The sequence below is a fragment of the Stigmatopora argus genome, chromosome 12 (genome assembly GCF_051989625.1).
Source record: "Stigmatopora argus isolate UIUO_Sarg chromosome 12, RoL_Sarg_1.0, whole genome shotgun sequence".
NCBI lineage: Eukaryota > Metazoa > Chordata > Actinopteri > Syngnathiformes > Syngnathidae > Stigmatopora > Stigmatopora argus.
Genome location: NC_135398.1, coordinates 12,424,831 through 12,448,421, shown reverse-complemented (window position 1 = coordinate 12,448,421; position 23,591 = coordinate 12,424,831). Strand labels below are relative to the sequence as shown.

Sequence of the window (23,591 nt, the reverse complement as noted above, 5' to 3'; positions counted from 1 at the left end):
AGGTTGTTTGACATGACCAAACAAAAATCAGTAACTTAGATGCTAAATCATCGCTGGCAAATTTTGTGCGTAAATGATCCAAAGTGTCTCATTACAATGCGACAAAAGGACTTGCTCAGACCTATTTTCAGCAACAGAAAAAGTCAAGTTTGACTCGGTTATTTTATTTCACACTTGGTGGGTGGTCAGACACTCCAGCCACACCAAGACAAACATTAAAATGTCAATTTTCCAGCCAATGTCCCCTTTCTAATCCATTACCACTACAGTGAAAGCCTATGGAAGTTGTCGTGCACATTTATTGAAAGCAGCTGCAAGTTTTCCACACCCACATGAAAGTATAACTTGCTTGATTTGATTTTAGACCTCGACTGGGGCGACTTGAAAAAAATCACGTGCTCATAAATAATGCACGCTCTGTTTGACAGAGACCAAACAAGACGTGACGCCTCGCGTGGATGACCTTGAGACAGCTTCTTTTCCCCTCAAGCGGGTCAAAGTATAAAGTACCACATAGATGGAACGCAAGTACAAGGCAGAACCAGTCTGCAAATCTGGGTGACTTGCCTCCCTTGCCAAATAGGACAAGGGGGAAGAATTTTCTTTGATAAACTAATTGTGTCATGGTTCCTAGAAGTTATAAACTAGAAGTGGTAGGAGGTGGGTGAGATTATTTATAGACTTAAATTAGCACAAATACGAGTTATATTTATGCTAAGATTGTAGTAGGAATACAAGTTCAAGTGGCTAGAGAAAAAAAATGGTGGCATCTAATTTTTAATGTAGGAGTTACTCAAAAGTAGTCAACATTGATGTAGTAGTAGAAATAGTTTTTGATTTTAGTGTAATTTGTAGTAATTGTAGCAGGAAAAATATTGATGGTAGTGTTGGAGTAGAGGTAATAATTAGGAAATGTAGTAAAAGTAGCAGTTTAGGTATTTGTAGAAGACCTAGTACTAATAAATATAGTAGTAGAATTCATATTGAGAGTCAGCCCCATTCAGATTCAGATGACACTCGTTAAAATGTAGCACAGAATCAATGAGATTTAAGGATTAGTTTATGTTGGTGTAGCCCATTTTTTATTGGCTTTTCAAAGATGGGAAGAAATTCTTGCAAGAATGGTCATATTTTATTTGAATGCCTGACATTGGGCACATTTGATGGTATACTTTTTTTCTGGTTGTGGCAACCAACCACTATTTTTTTAACTAATTAGTGCTGAATTAATCACTGAATTTGGATGGAGAATTTTTTTCCCTTTTCTCGAATAAAACACCCTGGATTCTTAGTCATATTTTGAAAAGCAGAATTTTTTTTTATCCCGAAATATGACAGAAATTGTTTAAAAATATATATATTATGCATTGACAATGCATTCTTTTGAGTGTGTCTCCCTGTGTTTCAATCAGGTTCGTCCACGAAGGACGTGGGTCCCTCGTTGGGGCTGAAGAAGTCAAGCTCCCTGGAGAGTCTCCAGACAGCCGTTGCTGAGGTGACGCTCAACGGCGACCTTCCCTTCCACCGTCCTCGCCCTCGGATCATCCGAGGCCGGGGCTGCAACGAGAGCTTCCGTGCAGCCATCGACAAGTCGTACGACCGGCCACCCGCCACCGAGGACGACGACGAGGGCATGGAGACGCGTAAGATATTTCCTGTCAAATCGCCCGTCTCAGTGTTTCCATTTACATATTTTGTGCCCCCTGTAGCGGTTGCAGCCAGACTTCCTCGGCGAGGACCCCAGTTGTCACGTAATTTGCCTTGTCAAGCCTAAATCTTTGCATTGTGAAGCATGGAAGTGATGCATTTTGGTACACAGCTGGACCATTATTGTTTTTGTTGTGTTGGCTGAAGGGCTAAGTTTGTGACTAACCACGGGTCGGTGTGTTTAAGGCCGGTCGGAAAAGATCGCAGTTAGCTCTCAAGTTAATGAATAAATTAGTGCTTCACAATGTTAATCGAGAATTTACTTTAAGCAAGTTATTTCATGCGAAAATCTACTTATTGAGCAAAGATCACTGATGGCGGAATGTTGATTTTTTGCCACCGTTTCATGCAAAATGTATGAAAGTAAGGGCGTAAGCCAATTAAGTTTGTCAATGATGCTGTTTATATTTTGATTGCAACCAGTTTTGCAATCAAATTGCTGGTCAAATGAGCCCTTTTGAAATTGACCGTGATGTGATGTAACATTGCACCTTTTCATACAAGCGCCATCCCACTTTGCTCTTGCCACACTGCCGCTCATCTCAGGAGAGCTGGTTGACTGACAACCCACCTAGCATTCATATACATATAATTATTTTGGAAGAAATAAATGTTTTTGTTCTGTTACAACAAGACTAGCTTTGTTAACGGTACATATTGTTTGCATTTTCTGGTTCTCGGTCAGCCGAGCCATACAAATACATGCATCTGTTAGGTTTGCTACCAGAGTGGCAAATGTCCTTATGCTTGTATAGTGGTTTTCCACCTTTAAGGCATTCAAAGCACTTTAACACTATATGTTCATTTACCTAATGATGACACAGCATCAGGACCAATGCTGGGTTTAGCATTTTGCTCGAGGATGCTTAGGTTAAGTCACCAGCGCAGGGAATTGAACCCACATCCTCTGCCATTGAGCCTCATAACCTTGTGTGTTTAATTGTAGATGATATCGCAAAGTTGTGGTCATTGTCACACAGAGAGAGAGAGGTTGCACCACTCGCTCCAGTGTCAGGTGTGGAATTTGACCGCATAAAATATCCTTTATTTAGTCCCCTCGTTATGGGATAAGGCTTGGTATATTCTGCTTATGTTAAAAAAAAATAAGTGCGAGACTTGTTTTCATAAGCACAAAAGGGAAAAGAAAAATGTTTCTCTTCTATTTACTCAAGCTTTTTTGGTATGAAAAGGTGTTTTGGGAATTTGTGTGTCTGGCAGTGGAGGAGGACACCGAGGAGAGTTCTCGCTCGGGTCGAGATTCCGTGTCCACTTTGGCCGAGCTGTCGCCGCTGTCGCCTGGAGGCGAAAAGATGACGATGGTCAATGGGAACACAAGAGCCAAAGATGAGAAGAAAAAGGAGAAAGGCAGCAAGGAGAAAAAGAAGGCAGATGAGCTAAAAGACAAAGAAAAAGAGAAGGAGAAGGGAAAAGCCAAAAAGGGAATGCTCAAAGGGCTCGGAGATATGTTCAGGTAAACGAGAAGGCTTCTTATACCCTTCAAAGTTTTACTTTCCTGCTTAGTTTAAGAAAATAAAATAAATTTTTTGCTGTGTTCAGGTTCGGAAAGCACCGTAAAGATGATAGGATGGACCGCAAAGGTTCTAACAAATGGCGACTGGAGGACATGCAAGCCTCAGATGAGGACACACTCAAGATGAGGATGGAGCAAGAAAGGTTAAATTGTTAAACATTTAATGTTAGTAAATTGTTAAAACAAAAAAAGACACTTTTAGTTGTCTTTGTCAACTACTTTCCACTCAAATGGGAATTGTGGGGGTGTTATCAGCCAGCATTTTTGTGTAGACTAAACACAAGCTACAGCTACTACTACCGCTAGTGTGCTTTTTTCCGTATATTGGCCTACTATAATGAAGTGTTACACATTTGAGACCCCCCTGCTGCAGTCCTACGCTCAGTGTTTTTTTTTTTAACCATAATTGCTGCTTGTAAAGGCCTGCTCACTAATTATGGGGTTAGTGCATCCTAACGCAGAGGCTAGCCCACCCGCCGCCAGTGGTAGGAATGGATGTTGTCCCATAATAGTCACATAAATGCTGGCAACATTGCTCCAACGTTAGTAAAACTTGAAGCAGATGCTAAGGATGTCACACATTGTGTGGGAACATGACCTAATTCATGGGATGCTGCTCTTACGCGTGACTACCAATAAAGGTAAACAAAAGTGAAAGTGTTCAACTTTAAAGGGAAACCCAACAAGCAGTTATCATTAACAAATGATATTTAATTTGGTAAGGCATAGATAGGATTCACAAAGACAATTTTCTTCCTCCATTTAAATTTCAACTGTTGGCCAACATGTGCAGGTGTAAAGGCCCTTTTCCCTTATGAATGCACCTATATACTACACAGGGTTGGCAACTATGTTCATATTCAATGTCAATTTTTCAGCTAGGAAAGTAATATAGAAAAACTGAAACGAGCATCAACTTGCGCAGAGAAGCGTGCAATTCTGTCGTTAACTTAATCATTGTTTGAAGGGATCTGCAATTCATATATTTGATTTTATTTATTTTTTCCTGAATTTGTCATGACTCATTGACATGACATTTGGAAAAAAAACAATTTTTGGTGCGCAACTTTGTTCATTCTGACTGTGATTATGGTAGCAACCTTAGTTTGTGTAGCCTACAGATCTGTGCCAACCCGAATGAAGACAAAGAGCAGATCTTGTAATTAACTGATGTTGGAGGGTTTTTGTAACCACAGAATCAAAACAATAACAACAAAAGAACAACCTTTTTTGTGACCAGTGACATTAGATTATCAAAAGAAAATAAGCCATTTTTAACTTTGTAAAAATCTACAAAAAAATGACCTTATTTGTCTAAAAGAGACTTATTTTGTATGGACTGCTGGCAACAAAACTTAGTGAAAACCCGACTTGAGATGTCCCATTTATATTGTTGTTCATGGGAAATTTTTCCTTACACAGGATCCAGGCCAAAACCAGAGAACTGCGTGAGCGTCAAGCGCGGGAGCGAGATTATGCCGAAATCCTGGACTTGAGCCGCTCGGGGGAAAGGTCCTCGGAGGAGGAACACCTTTACGCCGGCATCAGTCCGCTTAATAACGGTGGGCACAGCAGCCCCCGCAATGACCTCGACCGCTACCCCCGATTACAACACCACCACCAGCACTCGGATTCCCTCTACACACCAGCTAGCAAGGCGCAACCTGAAAGACCCCCCTCTACTGACAGGTACGTCTACTTTCTGTTTCTGCTATGTGTACTAAACACCAATGCTATTTATACCTATACAACCACTGCCATATTGGGTGTGTATAACGGACAAAAACATGTTTATCCAATACACTCCTATCAAATGTAATTGATGTACTGTACACTGTACATTACCCTTCATAATCTATCCTACCGGTACTGTATATTTTTGTGGGCCTACCAATAAATGTTTTGTAGGCCAGTTTTTAACACGTTTTATCAAATGTTTTGATGTACTGTACACTGTACATTACACTTCTTAATATATCCTAGCGGTATGTCTGAGGCATACTGGCACTGTACATTTTTTGTGGGCTACCGGTAGACATTTTGGAGGCTTTTATTACTGTTATTACCTATTAATAGGGAAAATCCCTGATGCACCGAGGACGCGAAAGTCGAACCGCGAAATGGCGAGGGAACACTGTAGTTATCTTTTAGAAGCTTTGAATTCCATGTTATTAATCAAGCAAAATAGTTTTAAAAAAACCTTTACCCAATTATTACTCAATAATTGATTAATCGATTTATTTTTTGCACCGCTACCATTTTGGTTCAAGGCTATAGCATTAGAGAAAGTGGAAAAAGTGAAGAACCTGTCTATCTATCTGTCTATTGACCACCATTTTCTTTGCTTTGCATATAAATGCTGTCCATGAAGTCTGATAACTAACATTTTATAGCTTTAAACCAACGCCATTTTGCGCTAATTCCACTCAGAGCCATTTCTTGCTGTAACCTTTCCATGGGTTCATGTTGATATTTGTGTAAAAGGTCTTAGTGGGCTCGTTGTAGTGAGCCCGAGGCGCAAATATGAGTGTCGGCCATCACACCTGCAGGAGAACGTAATCACAAGATGGCCCCTAAATGTCAGCTCACATTGCAGCCTTCTCTACCGTATGAAACCTTTTCAACGCCTGACCTTTTTTTAACTTTATTCACTCCCTTGCTTGCTGACTGGCTGTCATATTTGCACTTCATAGCTTTGTACTCATTCTCTGTCAAAAGCCCTTTCCGCTCAGAATTGACGCAAACATGATGTAATGGATGATTTTTCATTCCTTGCGTCTTTCACACAGAACGAAAATTGTTATTTAAATTGGGCGACTCGCATTTGAAGGGTTAATATACACTGGCATGAAATAGGGTTGTTAATATATTGTTTTACATTGAATGCTACAGTTTTTTTGTAGACGTAGCAATGTATTGTGGTTACTCAAGTATTGTGCCCACCCATTACACTAGCACAATCTTTATTGTTTAGAGTTGCTTGAAGGATCCTTCGAAGTTCACAACCAATCAATGTTGCTTTGGGGCCTTGCCGCTAACGTTCTGAGGTTGCTTTAGAATGCTACAAAATATGATCTGAAAGTTTTTATGCAGTTGGACTTGTTTTGCTCACCTTGTTCACAAAGTGGTGAACCTTGTTGCACATTACACAGCTGGGTATAATGTCAATTAGGCTTTTGTCGAGTCAATGATGATGACAAAGCCTGTCTGATTATTATTATTATTTCTTGTGAACAACTTAGCCTTATGCGGATGTTTCTTTTCTACCTTATTATATCCAATTCACATGCTGCTGAATATTCTCCGAGCATGTTTTGAAGCATTTTTACAACTTGCCCTGTGTTGCCTTAATTTATATTTCATTTTTGGGGGGCTTGCAGAAATTTTTTAAAATTGCCAATAGAAAGATCTTGACTTTAATTATTACAACATTGGATGATAGTGGTCTTTCGCCCGAAGACAGCTGGGTTAGGCTCCAGTAACCCCCGTAACCCTTTCGAGGATGGGCGGTAGTGAAGAAGGGAAAAAAATGGATGATAATGATCATTCTGCCACCCCATTCAATGGCAATGAATATGTTAAAATTTACTTGTGGTGTAATTAATAAAATACAGGTTGAATAGGATTTAAAACGTAGTCTTCTGTTATTTCCATGTGACACAATATGCCAGGTAGAATTGGAGTTTTTAATTTTCAGAATAGTGACAGTAAATGCTACACAGAGATGTTATCAAATCACATAATGTCGAATCATATGAGGATAGTTTCAAATAATTGCATCACATTGACATTGAAAAGCGGCTGAAGTGTTCCTCTCGATTTTAGCAATGATGATGACACAATAACATAGTGGTTCCCAACTCCACCAGGATACTGTGTCCTTTCCCACCGCTACAATCCTAAGATAAATATCCCGCACCTCACGAGATGGAGAAACAGAAAATGGATATCCTGTGCGCCCCTTTATAGGACAGGAAACCAGTATGGTACGAGAAGGAGAGTTGTGTTTGTTTTGTTGGGGGTCCAATGGCACTAACATGACAAGTATAACATAGATGGTGTTAAGTTTCACGGGAACCATTTTTGAATTGATTTCCCCAAAGGTCAGGAAGTTTTTCATTGTCTAAAACTTTAGAATTTCATGCTGTCACACTGACGTCAAAGTCTTCACCTTTTCCAGGAACTAGTGGAGCGTATTTGTTTTTTGAGAGTCAAAGAATGGTTGGCAAATTCAACGGTTTTTTTCTCCTTTTGGACACAGATGCATTGAGCTGATTACATTGAAATTTGCCGCCAACCAGGGTTGGGCCATTTCATTAATCAGCCATGACATATTTTACTGACTAAACATGGTGTAAATGCCATTTGACTCATTAAACCCAATGGATTCAAAATATTGGGGTACGAACATAACCTGGCAAGCCAGACTGACTTTCACCATGTGCAAGTAAGTAAGTCAATGTGGTCTTTGCGCTAGTTTTTTTTTTAAATCAATGCTAAAGGTGTGGGTTAGGGTTAGTTTCAAACATGTAAGCGTACATTGTATATTATGGTGTTATCTTGTTCTTGTTTTCAAAGAAAGAAGTGCTGAAAGTTTGTTAGAAAGATTTGCAGAGTTTGGTCTGCCTTTGACGTGGTCTAACAGGTAGTCTGAGAGTATATGTAAAACTAGTTCTCTTAAACTTGGAATGACATTTTATGTTGTTGAGGCAATAGCATGCAGCTAAGAATAAGTGCCATCAGCACCCTCTTCGTCGAATGAATGCAAAAAAATGTGAGAATGCATGACATGTTCCAAAATTCCCAGGAGTTTAAGAAAAAAGGTTTGCCGTTACTCCCCTTTATGACCCATCACAAAGTCCCACTTCACATGTTGTGATTTCTTGGTCCAAATTGGACTGGAGTGGAATTCCAGTTGAAACCACCAACGACCAGAATGGCTTGCCATGTATCTTGTGTATGACAAAAGCCAAGTCGTGCTGTCATAATTAGCATGTAGTCCAGATTTCTTGTCAATCGGATACTCCGGTGCCAGATCCTGATATCGTATTTTCCTTGGTCCCACTTCAAATCACCAAAATCCCCTAAAATGCATGCTCGACTGCTTTTGCGTGGACATATTTGGGTCTCGCCCTTTCGCCTAGTCCCAGCGTATAACATAAGCTTAGAAAACCTTCCTTCGCTACTTGACTTTTCTTCCTCCTCATTTTAATCTTGCCAAGTCAAACATTATGCAGAGCTCAGCGCAAATGTTTTCCCGGGCAGATGATTGACATCTGGCACGGCGTCATAATCCCACTGAGTAAAAGAGGAACGCAATCCTCTTTTTTTTTTTCGTTCAAGTACTGAACTCACGACAGTGTTAAGTTATTGTTTTGGAGCTGTATTGGCAACCACAACAAAAGCTCTCCTCGCTTGTCCTTGAATGATCAGGAGAATTAACCGCCATTTTTTGTTTCCATTCTCCACTCTGAACGCAAGGAGAAAAGCTCCGGGGGATTTGTAGTGATTTGATTCCTGTCTCTTTATTGAACGGCCTCCATTACGCTTCATCTCCAGCGAGGGAATAAAATAAAAAGACAAGAATGCCCGCAAACAAACAAGCAGCACTGCCTCGCCTTGTCTGCCTTTTGGCAGCATTATAAGTCGTTTTGTCTAATGTTGGAGTCTTGTAGTAAACATGGGGGCTTTATGACAATAGTTAACAACCTTTTTGAAACCAAGAAGCCAATTTTACGCAAAGTTAGGTGGAAACTTAGTTTGTCTAAACTTGTTCAAAAAGTCAGATATTTTTCTCCAAAAATCATCAAATGTTGAAATTAGTTATATTATTGTTAAAAATGTATGTGATCCTTGGGTGATGATGTGGTCAGCTAGCGAGACCGGACGTTTCGTCGAAAGACGTTTGGTCCCCGGACGTTTGGTCCCCGGACGTTTGGTAGAACGGACGTTTGGTAGAACGGACGTTTGGTAGAACGGACGTTTGGTCCCCGGACGTTTGGTAGAACGGACGTTTGGTCGCCGGGTTCGCTCGCTGTCAAGTTATGACAGATTTTACTGTTGGTATTTTGATATTAGATATTTAGAAATTAAACTCTCTCTCTCTCATGATTATAATTTTGAGAGCTGGTTTCAACAGTAACAACACGGCAACCACACGTCCGTTCTACCAAACGTCCGGTCGACCAAACGTCCGGTCGACCAAACGTCTGAGTACCGTCAGCTAGATAGATGGAACGCAAAATGAGTTATTTTTTGTGAGGCGATTACATAAGAAGAAGAATTACATCATGTGGTTTGCGCTTATAGATAAGGTCCAAAATGGGTGACTTTCTCTTGTACCACCGGTTCATCTTGAGAGGTTATATTGCAGCGTGAGAAAAACTTCTGGGTCGCCGCCTTTAATGTTTTGACGTGAGAGGAACATTGCAGACCCGAGATCAACCCCATGTCTGGATATGCTGTTCAGAAAGATGCACACCCAATTCATTCATCTTCCATACCGCGTATCTTCACAAGGGTCGTGGGGGTTGCTGGAGCCATTCCCAACGGATTTCAGGGAAATGCAGATTAGACCCTTAGACTGGTCGCCAGTCAGCCATTCTTCCTTTGTGGCGTTTGGATGTTCTCCCTGTGCTTGCGTAGGTTTTCTCCAGGTATTTTGGTTTCCTCTCTCATCCCAAAAAACGTAGGAACTAAACCTCCACCAAATTTCATGTTGATGGCAGCAACAAGTTTTTTTCCTATGGTGAAATTCAGTTTCAAAACCTTAGAAGAACTCAATTTGACTACTTACACTACTACTATTATACTGCTACTACTGTCTTTAATGTTGGAGGGATTTATATTTATTTGTGTGTGTTTATATTTTACATATATATATGTATATATATATATATATATATATATATATATATATAATGATAAATCATTGGTGATCACTCAATGTAATTCTTGAGGAAGTATTAGATACAAACCCATCCTTTTTCACATTTTGTGCTCTTCGATTCCTGAGCACTCATCAAATATATCCCTTTAAGTACTTGGGAAGCAGAAGTTTGGTCTGTATGTTTGGGAAAAAAAAGTCATCAAGTTGTAGTCAACAACCACTCAACACCTGAGAGGAACACCAATCTTCTTTGAAGTAATGTGCGAACTGAACAGGAGCAGAACGTCTGACGGCTTAGCCGTAGGGGTCGCCGTCGTTTTAGCACGTGAAAAGATGATGACTAAAATTTTCATGTTGGTGGGTTGCTTTTGCCTTTGGCTCTGGTGTGCGAGGCGTCTTCATCACTCTTAACTTTTGCTTAAAAAATGGCAGTCTCGGCAATAACTAAAGGAAGGATTTGCAAACCTCGGCTTTTCTATTTTTTCCCTTCGCTTTTTGGACCTGCCGTAGTTCAGCTTTGCTTGATCTCCTGGTTCGTCTCGTTTTGTTTGTTCTTCACCGCCCGCTTCAGGCTGAGCTCTCCTCAAAATTCCAACACACTACTGGATAACGATCACGCTACAAACTATCCAAAAGTTCATGTCAAACCAAATGTCATGATTAAAAAAAAATTGCATCCAGGAGGCTTTTGTTCTTCTGTTAACGCAATATAAATGTGCACAGCACAAATGAAAAATATTAATTGCTCAATTTTGGTAACTTAAAGTCTCATTTTGAATTTGATGTTTCATTTTATAAATTTAAAAAAATATATATCATTGCAATTATTTTTCTCTTTTTAAATGCTACACTAATATTGATTTAATGTTACTAAAGCTTTGAACAGATTCGCCGACTTTACTGCCAAACAATTGCCAATTATGTGGATTAAGATGGCAACTGGGCGGCTCGCTGACTTGAATTGTTAGCACGTCGGCCTCACAGCTCTGGGGTCCTGGGTTCAAATCCAGGTCGGTCCAACTGTCCGGTGTTTGCATGTTCTCCCCGGGCCTGCGTGGGTTTTCTCCGGGTACTCCGGTTTCCTCCCACATTCCAAAAACATGAATGGTAGGCTGATTGGACACTCTAAATTGCCCCTAGGTATGAGTGTGAGCGTGAACCATGATTGTCTGTCTCCTTGTGCGCTGCGATTGGCTGGCCACCAATTCAGGGTGTCCCTCGCCTCTGGCCCGAAGTCAGCTGGGACAGGCTCCAGCACCCCCAGCGGCCCTAGTAAGGATAAAGCAGTTCAGAAAATGAATGAATGAAATCAGATGCCATATTCTCTTTCTCCAGTTGACCTAGAAAAGAAGGGGGGAAAGAGCTTTCATTCATCAGCACAGGTCTTAAGGTACAAAAAGCAGTTTGTTTTGATTTCAGGGGAACAGAATAGAAGAACATATTTTCTATTAAATTGACTAAAAAATATTTAAAAATTGCCTTAAAAAAGAAAACCGCCTGATGGTGTAGGAATCGACCTGCCTATCTTCGGTGCGGGCAAGCGTGGGATCGATTCTTGCTCGGTGTTGTTATGATTGTGCACGAGAATGGTTGTCTGCCTCTCTGTGTGCCCTACGGCTGACCAGCGACCAGTTTAGGGTATAGTCTGCCTTTCGCTCAAAGTCCGCTTGGATAGACTCCAGCAACCCTTATAAAGATGAACGGTACAGATTATGAATTAAAAAAAAGAGAATTCATTTTTCATCAGGTAAAATGTAGTCTTCAATTGTAAATATTCAAATTGTAATAACATTTCCATAGTTATGATCATCATTATTACATCATCTAATGAATGACATTTAAGAGGCCTCATTAAAAAAGATCAGTCTCACAGTTGTCTTCCTTACACTTCATTCATTCATCTTCCAAATAGCTTATTCTTGTCAGGGTTGCAGTGATGCTGGCACCTATTCCAGCTGACTTCGGGCGATAGGGGTACTCAATCCTAAACTGGTCGCTAGTTAATTGTAGGGCAAAAATAGACACAACCATTCACACTGCCATCGAGTGGGAATCGAACCCATGCTGCCTTCACTGAAGTCAGGCGGCCTTCCTTACATTTTGTTTTTAAATTTAAGGGGCATATATGAGCAAACCTTGTGACTCATTCAAAGAGCTGCGCTATTATAACAGCGCTGCTTTCTAGTCAACGCAGTAGTGATGAAGTGATCGGGCAAGTATTGTAAAACAGTGCTGCGATGACTTCCGTCTTATGTGGGCGAGTCTTATGGACGTCTTCCAAAAATCCTCAACTGAGACTTCCATGCCCACGGGAAGAAATTTTAATGGACGTGGGAGTAAACGCCTCTGTATCCTTAAAGGGTCCCGGTGGGGGGCAAATGGAAGCGTCGGTTATCTTTTCACAGACAGGTGATGTCTTTTTTCTCATAGTGCTTAATGCTATATGACATCATTATCCCCGGTTCCAATCAGACAGAATTGATGAACATTATATATTGTTATCCTCTTGGGTTTAAATCACATGTGGGTGTAGATGTTTTTAATGGGCACTTAAACCCAGGAGTCAATGATGATGTCACTGAACGAATGTGCCAATCCCAGTTTAGACTGTTGATAATCCGTGTAATAATCCACTACACACTATCTCCCTCTATAACATCATTTACTGTAAATCGACTAATGCTAATACTTTATGGTCGAAATGATACGTATATTTAATCCTGTTATTTAAACATGCCCAAAGATAGTAACCTTTGGAATCTATTAATAACCCTTTTGTGCTTAAAACTAAACCCTTAAATTTGAACTAAGCATTGGTTGATCGGAATCAAAACCTGTGTGATCTAAAACTAATTTGAACTGAGGATTTGTATGTCAGAATTGCTTTATTTTTGCAGTTGATAAATGGCAATTCTTACATCAGAGTGCATCACAGCGTAAAATCATGAACAATGGGTGAATTCTCTTTTTAGCTTCTAAGTAGACCTGCTTCATTCAGTAGACCTCTTTCTGTCAGCTTTACTGACGAGTTGTGCCGCCGCGGGGGCTTTTCTTTACTTTTTCCCATTGAAACATAACACTGAGAACACTTTTAGGCAGGCATTAATGTCAGCGTGGGATTCATTTAAGGTGTTTAATATTCAGCGCTCTGCTAATAGCTCAGCAGGATGTTAGTTTTTTGGGGGGGGAAAAATGTTTATCGGCATCTGGACAAACACTGACAATATGGCATGTGCCAGGACAGTGTCACTAATGGTGGAAGCAGGGGGAATTTGTTCCAGCACAGCAGGGGAGTGGGGACAGGATTGGAAGGATGACATTGGGGGGGTTGGGTGTGGTTATCTTTATCGTCTTAATAGTGTGACGTCAGTGTGCACCTAAAAGCACGATGACCCACATTTCATGTCCGTGTGTGTGCTTGTTTTTTTCCCCCTAACCCATTGGGCGCCCATAGCGCCGATGGTTATTCAATTAATTTGGACTGGGGGGTCTAGCAGTCATTGCTCGTTTGTCTCTTTACTGAAATAATAAACACGGCACCTGATGGTGTAGTGCAGGGGTAGGGAACCTATGGCTCGGGAGCCACATGTGTCTCTTTTGATGGGTGCATCTGGCTCTTTGCTAACCTGTGAGCTAAAATATGGAAATCGTTGTTGACAGAACTGAGATATTACATTTAGAACTGCTTTAATTTTCTTTTTTTTTGCAGTAGACTCTTCTGGAATGCACCCTCTCATTGATTAGCAACAGCATAAGAATCTTTTAAAAAATATTCAGTTTTTCCACTTTAAAAGTGGTGAAATTGCAAAAAAAAATTGAAAAGGCACTTGTTTACATGTATGTATTTTGACTTTTAAATTCGTAGTATGGCTCACAAGGAATAACATTCGAAAATATGAATTGTTTGTGGCTCTCTTCGTCAAAAAGGTTCCCGACCCCTGGTGTAGTGGTTCACTCGCCCGACTTTGGTGTGGCTAGGCATGGGCTCGATTCCCGCTGGTGGCGGTATGATCGGGGGTGTGAATGGTCATTTGTCTCTCTGTGTGCTCTATGACTGACTGGTGACCAGTCTAGGTTGTACTCTGTCCTTTGCCCGAAGTCGGCTGGGATAGGCTCAGGCAACCCCTGCAACCCTTACGAGTATGGGCTTAATGGAAGATGAATGAATGAATCAAAGAATAACAAATATTATTGTTTAATGAAAGTCAGCCCTGCTAGTGCCGCCTCAAAAAAGGATCTGATTACACTTAGTACACAATGATATTTTTTATTATTACTTTCTAAAGATAGCAGTTGGAATGTACACAAAATCCTACACGACTAATGGATATGATCCAATCTTATCCAAATCAGACACTCTCCAATACTCCAAAAACAGTTATATCGGGCACTAAGTATAGAATCGGGACACTAATACTTTTATCTGCTTAATCTATCTTGTTAATAGTAGAATTTGCCCCATTTTACCAAGATTCTATCCAAACCCACCTGGTTCTTTCTCCACTTATTATGGCATGACAAAACACAAGTATAACTGTGAACAGGTGTGTTCTGCTTATGATGAGAGGCGGCACAAGAGGGATAGCATTTGCTTCATAGTGACATGTCTCCACTTGTAGGGGAAAGTGTCTGTTGTGTGCCTTTATTCTTTCTGTGATCTTCTCTCTCATTTTCCTTGCCTGTGGCTTATGACTAACGATTGCAAAAGATCTCTGTCTAACCATTTCTGCTTTATTTTAAAGTCATTTTAAGGTTAGCTGCCTCTCGTACTTTATTATGGCGCTTTGGAGCGTATGTGAGTTCCCACAATGCGTCTGGGACAGTCTCATTGTGCCACCGTGTAATGGTCGCCCGGAGGCTAAGGCGCCGAAACGCAGGGTCACGTGATGAGAATGGCGGAGGCTGAACCCGCGAGCGGAAGTCTGCTTTTTATCTTTGATTGTTTCTGGACTGCGAGCATTCAGAGGAAATCAAGCGTAAAGTTCAGCTTTGCTACGTGACTGGATACATGATCCCAGAACAAATGACACCTCCTATAAGATAAAGACCAAATTTTACAAGATTGAATTGAATGAGATTGAGCCTCTCCTAATTTAGAGAAAATGTTGATTTTAGGAATTTTCTTTGTTTCTACGTTCTACGGAATTATGCTCAAAAGGCAAATAAATAATACAAAAAATATGTCACACATGGAGTGTCATGGATTAATACCAGTTGACATATGTGCATTCCCGTGAGTATTCCATCTGTTCCGGGGATGGGGGGAGGGGGAGGAGCTCCACTCACTTAGGCTCAGCTCATTGTTTTTCTGGTTCTCAGAACAACCCTGATAATCACCACCCACTGATTTCACAAAGACTTCCGAAAACCTCAACTTTACATCTTTCTCACTCTTTATATTTGCTTCATCCTACTTCCTCATCTTTCTTCTTTTTCAGCAACTTTTATTTCTTGTCCTTTCCATCTTTTCGTTCGTTTCTTTTTCTCATTTGTGTTCTCCTTTTTTATCGTCTAGCTCTCTCATTCTTCATCATATCTTTCTTTGGCCTGTTCCTTTTTTCTCGCTCGTCTCTGTTCACTCTGTTACCTTTGCTTCCCCATCTACAATGTTTCCTTTTCTTCTTTCTCACCCTTTAGCTTCTCCCTTATCGTGTCACGTTTTTCATATTTTCCCATTTTTTTGTGTTTTCCATGCAGACATTCAAGTCCACACTGTAGTTTTTAATTGCCTAAATTGATCTCCTAATTGATTCCCCGTTAATGCTGTGCTGCTGTGGCATCCATCAAGTCTAAAGAGGACTTCCACAGGAAGTGCGACATGTATCGATTGGTCATTATTTGCACTAATGAGCCAAGGGACAGTTTGCCATCATGGTGGCTGTCGCAAAAAAAAAAACCTGTCTCACATCAATAGCTTGTTACAATCCGCTGCTCAACTTATCTTACAAATATCAAATGATGGGAAAATTAAAATGTAATTCTACCTGCAAGCACCCAGTGACCGCTTAACAAGAACAATGTTGATTTGGAAAGAGTTGTCAATTACATGACTTGACTACTAAATATGTCGGTGTCATTGTAATTGGAAAAAATTGCCTACCAAAAATGAGTGTTAACATGAGTTTTTTAACCAAAGTGGAAGACTGGGATTTTGGCCAAATTAAATCATAAACAGAATTTGAGAGTTGTAGTTTTTAGCCTAATCAAACTTTGCCTCTATGGAAACTCCGGGTGAGAACCCGTGGGTACATCCAAATAGAATTTGTGATATAAGGCTCACAATAACGATGATCTCACAATGTGGTGATACAACGCAAATATTTTATGATACAACTATTAAAGGTACTGTGAATTCATTTTCATTGTTGGCTTCTAAATACTTGATTTAATTCTGACCTGGAGGGAAGAATGAAGACTTTTGGTCATTTACTGCCGCCAGTGGGAGCCAGCATGTTAAATATTAGATTGTTGAAAAAGTTTGGTAGCAAACTGTAAGTTCGGCAGCACGGTCGATGAGTGGTTAGCACTCGAAGGATTCAATCCGGGCTGTGGCTTTCCTGAGTGGAGTTTGCATGTTATCCTCCTGCTTGCATGCGTTTTCTCCGGGTATTCCGGCCTTCTCCCACATTCTAAAAACATCCATGGTAAGCAGATTGGAAACTTGTAATGGTCCCTAGTTGTATTTGTGTGAGTGTATAGTTGTTTGTCTGCGATTGGCAGACAACCCATTCAGAGTTTTTCCCTGCCTCCTTCTCATTATTAGCTTGGATAAGCTCCAGCACCCCCTTGACCTTTTTGAGAATACGCGATACAGTCGATGAATGAATATACATACCTGTTAGTTCTTTTATTTATTTATTTTTAAATGATATATCGATTCCTGGAGGGAGCATATTGGGATACAAAATATGGTGATTACGTATACAAGCATGTTAATGTTTTCCCACAACTAATGCAAACCTATAACTAAAGTTCTCTATCAAAATTCTCGTTCGTAAGCACAATTGGCTTTTTGGACTCAAGTATAAGTTATTAAAGTAAACATGAAGCTCTGTTTAAATGTTGTTTAAATGTTTATTCATGCTCCATGGACCGACGCAGTGATCGCACGCTCACAGAAGAAGGTACGGCTATCTTTTAACTCCTTAGCCATTTTGCAAATGATGGTTTGTTGGCAACTTTTGGGTGATGCCAGACATGCGGCTTGAGTATGTCATTTGTGCTGCATTACAAAAGCCGCCCACCCATTTACCCAATATGCGATGCAGCAAACCTGATATTTGCATGAGGTCCCAATTTGCATGGAAATGACATCAAGTATCAAAGAGTATTTGATGTAGTTTCTCTTTGTATTTTGGTAGTGTGCTAGTGATGTAGTGATGCAGTGATACATGAGATAATTTTAGTAATCCTTTGTGTTTGGAAGGATGATTTGCCTCCAGCCATTTCCTCACAATTTAGGAAAATGCCATTTTTCAAATCGTTGAAAAATTATAAATCATGTAAAATGCTACAGGTAGCACATTAAGTTCCAAAACATGATTTCAATGTTTTTAGACCTGTGTAATTTAATTGATCTTTAGATGTACAGAATATTCCAGAAGTTGAAGGCAGATTTTACAAATGTATGCAGTTTCCAAACTATTGTTGCCAAACTAAAACAAACCATTTGTTGCACAGAACACTTACAATGAAATGTAATGATGTTGCGTTTAATCTATTTGTATAGCATAAATTATGTAATATATTTTCAATATGCAGAACCGTTCCATGGACACCAGACTAGTGAATATTTCTTATTGCGCAAGAGAACGATATTTGACTCGTGTTATACGTTATATTCTTTTTGTTGTTGGATTGGATTGGATTGGATAACTTTATTCATCCCGTATTCGGGAAATTTCGTTGTCACAGCAGCATTAGGGTGAGGATGCAGGAATAGGAAAGGCATTTTAGACATAAATAGATAGGTAATAAGTAAGTTAATTAATAAATATAGAAATAAATAAGCGTGTTGCTTAGCACATATATACATACATACACATAAATGTACATGCATGCATATGGTAGGTCTTAATATGGTAGGTTGTTGTTGCAATGATGACAAAAAACATTGTACTATAATAATAACGATGAGCATCAATAAGAACAAATATTTTATGCTCTCATTCATCAAAAGAAAATATTGTCTAGTTGGATAGCTCATATCTGAACACAAAAAAAATTGAGTTACAAACTTAGTGGAAGAACCAATTCAAACTATTTCAAAGTTCAACTGAAATTGGCATGTTGCCTATTTTTGGTGGGCCTATGATCCAAAACCCTCAGCAGTAGCGAGGGTTTCCAACAACAGATTGCCGACTGTAACGTTGGCCCTGATTGCTAAAATGGTCTACAAAGCCATCAATCATCAGTCACACGTGACAAGCTTTGCAACCATTAGAAGCCACCGCCTTAAAATACGGCGTCATTGCACAACCAACAACACAAGTGGCACTCTTAAGCGCCAGGCCAATCATCCCCCCCGCACGTTCCTCAATCCCCTTAATGCTTTATTTATGACCCCTCCCGGCTTGCCATCAAACAGTCAACGTCTCTTACAAGGATTGGTTTCACATGATGCCAGAATAGAGGCTGCACTCTGACCTGGTCCCTGCTTCAATCATGTAGCCATGATTTGAGCATGCCCCCCAAACACACACCCATCCGTTCTATCTCTTTGAGGACTTTTCCACAAGCCTTCGCCAGCCCCCTCCTCGAGTGGCGTCTGTCTAATCTATAAAATATTCCCCTACAGTGTTTCATCCATCCTGGCATGAGGGGAACGCCGTCATTTTAACACAGAAAACGCAAGAACCGCAAAACTTTTTATGCCTTTGAAGATCCCCTCATTTAATCTTTCTGCGTCATCGCCGAGTGCTGACTGGGAACACAAAAGTGTTAGTATGAGTATACCACTATATCGAGGCCAGTTTTCCTCGCTTTTTTTGTGGTTTCAGCTCGCAAGTACATGCTGGGTTATCATTTTCTTCTTGGAAAAAGTCCAACGACAAGATAATGTATTGCAATTTCAGTTAAATATGCTACAGAAACCCAATGATATCTTTGAATTGTCACGAAATTTGAGAAAGCGTAATTTTTGGATTCATCCACTAATTGTTGTATTGAATGCTAACAGAATTTGCGGAAGTAGAAGTTGTTACTTATTTGATTTATTATCATTTCTTCCTGCTTCCTTCCTTCCTTGCACACATCCGGGCTTCCTTCCTTGCTTCTTTTATCTTGTGCCGCCATTCACTCGCTGTTCGGCTTTCAAACACTCTTCCTATCTTGGAATATCTTCCTCCAGACAGGAGCAGACATCCTCTGGGGGATTGTGTGAAGTGTGAAGGCTTCAGTGCACTGACACCCTTTGACTTTTCTTTTCTGTTCTCGCCTGTCTTTGATGGCCAGCATCGTGTCTTTCTTTGACGGCAATGCGGGACTCGGGGTGTTTTTATAGGGCAAGTTGTATAGCGCCTACAATAGGTAGTCCCTATGAAAAATGCGGTTGAATGCTTTGTGTGGAACGCTGACATGGTGTGATGATGTCTTATTAGGTGGTTTGTTTTTGAAAATGGGGAATATTTTGGTTATTTGTGTTCAGGAATTCGATTTTCTGACTAACCAATGACCCCAATAAAAAAAATGGACCTTTGTTATCCTTCAGACTTCAATCTTTAATATGTATTGATTTGAAATAAGGTGTCCTTTTAAGATCAAGTTTGAAACTGTCAAAAAAAGATAATCCTTTGCTTAAATAGACAAGAGATAGACCTTCATGACTAGGAAAAAAAAACCTCGAGGGTCATCGGCACTAGATCACTAGCCGACAGCCTGAAACTTTCTAGAACCGGCTGCGTCTGTCACTTGCTACACAGCTCATCTGCCGCCTGGTTAGGTAGGAGATGTTAAGACAGAAAGTCTCCTTTGAAAAAGAAGCTTTTAAATTGCCTTTGAATAACTCTGAAGAATATCGAAAAATATGAAGTATCATCAAGAGAGTAAAGTACTTCAAAGTATCTTAAAGCAATTTGAAGAACCTTAAGCTTTAACGAAAACTAGAGAAATTTGAAACACTCATAGGGTTTTACATCTTTTAAAAACAAGCTTTGAGGTTGAGTTAGTAGATCTTAGTAGCCCTTAAAAATGGAATGATCTCAATTTCAGAACCTTGACATCACTTTAAAGACCTTTCACTCAAAAATCTGAAAACTGAATTGGCAAATCTTTAACTGACTTAAAGACTTTATTAAGTAATGTCTTTCAATAAAATGTATGAAAGATGCACGTTCAACAAACGTGGATGCGGTTTGACTTTGAGTAATGTGAGGGGGAGGTTCGTATTTTGCAATGTCGTTGTATATATTGTTGCTTACAAAGCTCTACAAGAGCACGAGAGTTGTACTTACAGATTACTTATTTATTTATTGGCAACTGTACGAGAGCACAATGGGCCTGAAGAGCCTCGTCGAGCAGCATGTTGACACACTGACCAGGCAGCAGCCTGACTGGCTGCTACCCGGCCGGCAGTGGAGCCGCCAAGTGACATCCTAGCCTTGTTGCCTTAGTAACCGTCTCCCGAGGTGACCGGCAAGCTGCCTGGGTCATGTGACGCCGTACAATAATGGAAATCCGTCATCGTCCATGCGACAGGTGTGTTTGACTGCAAGCACGTGTGTAGTACTGCTAAGAATACAAAAGATGACTGAAAATAAATCCAGTTTTACAAAATACTACACTATACTAACAGTTGCAAGAAACAACTGAGAATATATAAAACACAGCAATATTAATTGCAATGGAATGCAGTTAGAAATGTAATTGCTTCGGGAAAAAAACTAAATATTACATTAATTGACAACTTAAAGTAACAAACTAAATCATTGAAACACATTCTTAACAAATTTCAAAATATAAAGATAGCAAACATGTTTTTTTAAACAAGACTAATTGATTACTAAACATGAAAATTTAGAGTTGTCAGAAGGGAAATAATATGAATTTAAAAAGAAAAACAAACTATTTTAATTCATTAAAAAAAAAAAAGAGGACTCATCTGCACAGCTACTAAAAAAAGGAAAACTATAAATGCAAAGCAAAATATCAGAAAATACATTTCATTTTTGCTGTGCTGCACATGTTTTCAGGAGTACAGGCTAAACCTTAGTCGAGGATTAGCACTCGCCGAGTCGCGGGTTATCCGGATTGCCTCAGGTTTTTCCGTGCGGATTAGGTGTCTTGGACCCCACGGACAGTGGATATAGATTTCTCCTCAATTCAGCAACCGGTACAATTCTGGACACCATCCCCTCTAATGTAGAGTGCAATACAATGAGAAAATATAATTTGGGAATGGCCTTTATCCGATCACATGAATGAACATCAAGCCCGATCAGGTTTTTTTTCAAAAAGATTGGATTTTTAAGTACCGTATTTTCACGACTATAAGGCGCACCACATTATAAGGCGCACCCTCAATGAATTACACATTTATTTATTTTTTCCATATATAAAGCACACTGGATTATAAGGCGCCCTGTCTATTTTGGAGGAAATTTAAGACTTTTAAGTGCGCCTTATAGTCGTGAAAATACGGTAGTTTTTAAATATTATTTTCTGCCATATATGCCATATTTGTCGCTCAAAAGCTGATGACTGAATCGAGGGTACGACCATGCGCACAAATTAGACATGACGTGCACGAAACTGCAAGGTGACAGGGCCAAAACCCCATAACGCAAGACAAATTAATTTTGACATCCATGAATGAAATCCAAGAAAAAAATTAACCGTATCTTGCATAAAAGCTTGAAAAAACTCACTTGTGCCTGCCATTGCTTGCCCAGGGCGCCGCCATCTTACCTAGGGATGAAAAAACAGACCGCTACGCACGCACTTCCTGGTTGTACTGCTCACGTGACATCCTTTTTGAATTTGTCTATGTGTAGGCAACACCCTCTAGGAATGTGCAATCCAGCAATCGACTTATACAGTATCTCAGAAATACCACGTGCGATGATTTTTCTTGAGATTTTCCCTTCAAAGTAACACATTTTTACTCCTTATTAAAACCATGAATATGGAGGTGAAAGTTGTGAATCACGGGGCGGCTTATACGTGAGAAATTGTAAAATTCAACAATTTTAAGGGTAGAGCTTATATGCGGAGGCGGCTTATATGCGAGAAAATACGGTGATCGATTCTAACAGAGGCCATTTGGATCACTCAATACTCTCCTTTCTGAGTTGAAATAGATGAGATCAGGGGTGTCAGACTCGGGTTGGTTCGCGGGCCGCGTTAACGTCAACTCGATTTCATGTGGGCCGGACCATTTTAGATATAATATTTAGATTTTTTTATAAATTTATTTAAAGAACTGGATTAAAAGCCCTGAATATTCAGTTTTTATACATCTAAAACAATGTTTATTTTAGCTTTTTTTATATATTATTAGATGTTACTAAATGATTTTTGAACTAAAAACACAGAAAAAATGGATTAAAAAAATTACAATTACTGATTTAAAAGGGGGAAAATCAGGAAATTTAATATACATCTATACTCTTCATTTTACTTTGATCTTAAAACAGAAAGTTGGCACTCATGATTTACTTTCCCGGGCCACACAAAATGATGCAGCGGGCCAGATTTGGCCCCCGGGCCGCCACTTTGACACATGTGGATTAGATGTTTATAACTGTCAATGGCTGTAAATCTGTGAAGTGTGACAAGCAATTCAATAATCCAGAAGCATCATGATATTGAAGGTTATATATTAATGTGTAAACTACTGATTCAAATTTTGCAGAACCAAGAGAGAATTATGCAGCAACAGCAACAAAAATTGAGGAAATCATTACCAAATTCGGTGAACTTTATTTTCTATACATTCTCATCTCATCTCAGTGATCGTTTGAGCGGTCGCCATATGGCAAAGGCAAAGTGAGAGTGTAGCATGTACACCGCAACATCCGAGCAGCTGGGCCTCTGTAGTACTCTAGTTTTAACATCACCTCGACAAAGACAGCGAGGCCACGAGGCAAAACACCGGGAACGAGCATTACGAAAGAAAAGTGGTGACCTCGTTGCCCGATGTGGGCGGGCGGCGAGTCAGTGTGGGACGATAACTTAACTGAATGTGATGAGTCATGGCTGAAATGTAAACAAATAACAAAAGAGAATGACCCTTGAAAGGTGCCTGAATTATAATCACAATCCGAATGTAAATCAATTGTATTTACACCACAGACAGAACTCATCTTCTAATTTTTCTGATGCTAAAATGAAACTTCAAAAGGATTTATTAGCGACAGGGTTTAATTTACATGCATCCCTTGTCTTCTACTTTAAAGTTTAAAAATCTTAAGAAGTAACTTTGCACCACAGCCTCAGTTTTGATGAGAAAAGTACGAGAAAAAACTT

The 23,591-nt window shown here is 39.8% G+C and overlaps 1 protein-coding gene across 8 annotated transcripts in view; it reads left to right on the top strand.

The window, feature by feature from the left end:
* The window catches only part of pard3ab (par-3 family cell polarity regulator alpha, b), a 115,610-nt gene that overhangs the window by 84,894 nt on the left and 7,125 nt on the right, over window positions 1-23,591 (top strand). For 5 of the 8 annotated variants that reach the window (XR_013304145.1, XM_077614727.1, XM_077614726.1 and 2 more), the window contains 4 exons: window positions 1,413-1,643; window positions 2,926-3,178; window positions 3,265-3,381; window positions 4,661-4,927. Coding sequence is in view for 5 of the 8 variants with exons in the window: in XM_077614727.1 (XP_077470853.1) it covers window positions 1,413-1,643; window positions 2,926-3,178; window positions 3,265-3,381; window positions 4,661-4,927 (868 nt within the window). In the remaining 3 variants the exon portion in view is untranslated. Of the gene's footprint in view, window positions 1-1,412; window positions 1,644-2,925; window positions 3,179-3,264; window positions 3,382-4,660; window positions 4,928-17,228; window positions 17,252-23,591 lie in introns of all 8 variants that reach the window. The other 3 variants (XR_013304146.1, XR_013304147.1, XM_077614729.1) reach the window with 1 other exon arrangement.